The sequence below is a fragment of the Silene latifolia genome, chromosome X, assembly GCF_048544455.1.
Source record: "Silene latifolia isolate original U9 population chromosome X, ASM4854445v1, whole genome shotgun sequence".
Classification (NCBI taxonomy): Eukaryota; Viridiplantae; Streptophyta; class Magnoliopsida; order Caryophyllales; family Caryophyllaceae; genus Silene; species Silene latifolia.
The window spans coordinates 294,148,227-294,152,074 of NC_133537.1; the positions used below are offsets into that span (position 1 = coordinate 294,148,227).

Sequence of the window (3,848 nt, forward strand, 5' to 3'; positions counted from 1 at the left end):
GTCTCCTACTCATGTAAAACTCCTTGTGCAAGTCAAGATTAGGGTAAATCTATCAAGATTATTGTTAGAGATATTTTATATCATTATGGTTATCTAGATTTATTCTATATTATTTCCTAAGATATGGTTAGATTAAATAATAAGATTGGATCTTCTACTTACTATATAATTCATACGTGATCTATATAGTATCTAGGGTTTATGTAAAGATCTTAGATAAAATATTTGTTAAAAATATTTTATCTCCTTATATTTATTCCATATATTTTACTCACATATTATAGAATAAATAAATGGATTAAAATGTTTTTCTTGCGTGGATAAGAATCATGGTAAATCAAAATAATATTTGTTAGAGATTTCTTATCTCCTTATATTATTTTTATTTTATTCCTTTCTATCTTGTAGAATATTATTATTGTAAAGATAGAAAGAAATATTGATCTCTTGTGTAACACTCTACACGAGATCTCACGGCATCTAGGGTTTTTAGAAGAAAACCTAGATCTCTTCTCTACTATATATACAAACACTTATTCATTCTTTCAAACTACTTTTCAACCTTGAGCTTTAAAATATCCTTGCAAACAAGTTAACTTTATCATTATTTTGCAATCGAAAATTGTTTTGAAAAGTCGTGTTGTTCTTTATTGCAATTACTTTTGAAATTACGTTATTGGATAATAGTGCTTCATATTGTTTCTTAGTCGTTCAATTGTGTGAACATTAGAAGAACAATCAAGTACTTTCTTATTAACGTAAGTTAGTCAAATCGAGTATTTAACGATACTCAAATTGAGTTACAACTAGAGTTAGTTGTACGAGTGGGTTGATGATTTTGTAATCCGTAGAAAGGTACTAAAATTATTAATCGAGAATAGTGGACGTAGGCTTCGACGTGTGAAGCTGAACCACTTCAAAAATCCGTGTGTCCTTTGCATCTCTTTATTTCGTTTTATTTTGTTCATTTCCATTTCACGTACAATCGAGTTAGTTGAATTTAATCGATAAATTCATACTAACTACTACATACACGCTCCATACGAACATAATCGAAAAAGTGGGCATATTTACTTATACTCAATTAACCCCCCCCCCCCCCCCCACCCCCCTTGAGTATTTCGGATCGATAGACTCTTCGCTAGGAATTTGTGGGCCCGGATCCATTTGATCTGTAGAAAAAAAACGGTTAAAATACAATATAAATAATCACATAAATGTGTACAAATACAATATAAGTAACAAAAAAAAAAAAGATATGCTTTATAGACATTACCCCTTAGGGGCCGATGACGAAGCCTTAGAAGTACAAGAGCGTTTGTTATAACCATCTACATTACATTGAGTGCATGTAACAATTCCCTTGACAACCTCATCCATTTCGTTACGAATTCGTTTAGATTGTGGCCTTCCATCACCTCTTTCAAATTGGGATCCGGTATAAGAATCGGTCCACTTCACGGCTTCCAATAACCTTCGTTGGGACGGGATAGAATGTAGCAGAGTATGAACCAAAGTACTATCCAGAAGAGTACAACGGATCTACATATTGATCATAGTCGATAGCTTGGGAGCGACAAACCGCCATAACATTAGAACATTGGTAATGTAGGTTCTGCCATTTGTTACATGTACAAGTCCTTTTCTCAAGATCTATTGTGTGACCAGGGTTTGTCATGCTTCCTTGACGGCGTCCTTGTCTAGTAACCACTCCATAAAGACCCGCATGACGATTATAAACTGTCACCTCTTGGTGAGCACCTATTTCGTCATTCTCCTCAAGTTTGGTGGTTATTTTTTCGCTCCATTTTAAACCGTTAAATAACCTAGTCCTAATAATTTCACGCCTATCAACAAAATACCGATTCACTCGTGTGAATGTGGCCCTCACAAGAGCTTGAATGGGAAGAAATCTAACACCCTTCAACACACCATTAAAACATTCACACATGTTGGTGGTTTTTAAACCATATCTCTTACCACCATCATGTGCTAGACACCATTTGCTTAACGGTATCTTTTCTAACGTTGCCTTGGCATTCACGTTAATTCGACCAATGTTCTCCATCCCTTGATCAAATTTACGAATTTGATGTTCCGTAGCCATATTTGTAAAAGCTTCTTTCAACTCGGTGTCTTTGTGTAATACCCTGTATTTTAAGGTCATGGTCAATGGTCAGTCAGTGATATTTTATGAAAGTATTTTGATAGAAACTTATTAATTGATTTATAGAATATATTTCTTATTTCTTATTTCTTAAAATTGTATTTTATTTATAAGTTTACGTAGTAATAATAATAATAATAATAATAATAATAATAATAATAATAATAATAATAATAATAATAATAATAATAATAATAATAATAATAATAATAATAATAATAATAACAATAATAACAATAATAACAATAATAATAACAATAATAACAATAATAACAATAATAATAATAACTAGGTGTTCCGTTATTCACGGTATCTAGGCCATGTCCTGCTTGCTCTCGGGTTTTTGCTGATGATGTTTACGGGGACCACGCTGTTTCTTGTACTAGTAGTGTAGGTGTTAAGCATCGGCACAACCTCGTTCATGACACCTTATTCGACATTTGCTATAGGTCTGGTATTTCTATGGGTAAGGAGGTTGATATCGATTTGGTTGACGGACATGGTGGCTCTCTTCGTCCTGCGGATTTGCTGCTTTATTCCTGGGGCAGAGGGCGTGATGTGTGCGTCGATTTGACAAGGTCTTCTCCTTTGACTCAGACTGGGATGATGGATTTTGTGCTCGACCAGGGTTGTGATCAATCTTGCTTTCAGCGTAAGTGTGCTAAGTATGGGGATTTATGCGCGGCAGATGGTTATGGTTTCCTTCCCTTCTCTTTCTCTTCGCTTGGGGAGCTGGGTTCGGATGTTGTTGCCTTGCTCAAGTGGATCAAGAAATTCTCGGTATCTCAGGATGCGGGGGCTCGGGTGGCTGTTTATATTTTTACTAGACTTAGCTTTGCTGTTGCTAAGGGTGTGGGGGCCCATATTGTCTCTCGGCTCCCCACCAATTTCATGTAAACTTTTATTTTTCTATCTATGAAAGCTGCGCGCATCCTTCTATAATAGTAATAATAATAGTAATAATAATAGTAATGATAATAGTAATGATAATAGTAATAATAATAATAATAGTAATAGTAATAATAATAATAATAGTAATAGTAATAATAATAGTAATAATAATAGTAATAATAATAATAATAATAATAATAATAATAATAATAATAATAATAATAATAATAATAATAATAATAATAATAATAATAATAATAATAATAATAATAATAATAATAATAATAATAATAATAATAATAATAATAATAATAATAATAATAATAATAATAATAATAATAATAATAATAATAATAATAATAATAATAATAATAATAATAATAATCACATATGTTTCCTAATTGCTTCCTAAACATATCCTACCCCTATAAATAGAAGACGTAACCTAAACAATGAACCTTATTCCATCATAAACATAATTGATAAAGAAGAGAGCAAAGGAGATCTAAAGAGGAAAGAGAGGAGAATTCTAGCTAGAAGATCGTCTCAAGGTAACTTTTAATCACCTCTTAACATACTCGCCTTAAGACGAATATAACTTGTTAATTAGACAACCGTTGTCTGACCCGAGACCGTGACCTTGACCGTGGGATACCAGGGAGTGACCGGATCCACCGTTGACCACTTTTGACCGGCGGGAAAGCGGAATTTGAAGAGGGTTTTGGTTGGTGGTTGGCTTCTGCGTTTTATATGATTTTGAACCCGTATTGACTAGTCTTGACCTGGGTGT

At 32.9% G+C, this 3,848-nt stretch overlaps 1 protein-coding gene across 1 annotated transcript; it reads right to left on the reverse strand.

The window, feature by feature from the left end:
* Positions 1-1,519: 1,519 nt before the first annotated feature.
* LOC141620337 (uncharacterized) lies at positions 1,520-2,107 on the reverse strand. The gene has a single exon (XM_074437238.1). The coding sequence runs from the start codon at positions 2,105-2,107 to the stop codon at positions 1,520-1,522; it is 588 nt and encodes a 195-aa protein (XP_074293339.1).
* Positions 2,108-3,848: the final 1,741 nt, after the last annotated feature.

Bases quoted from the DNA above. Each gene is read 5' to 3' on its own strand.
- LOC141620337 (XM_074437238.1), bottom strand. From the start codon at position 2,107: ATGGCTACGGAACATCAAATTCGTAAATTTGATCAAGGGATGGAGAAC.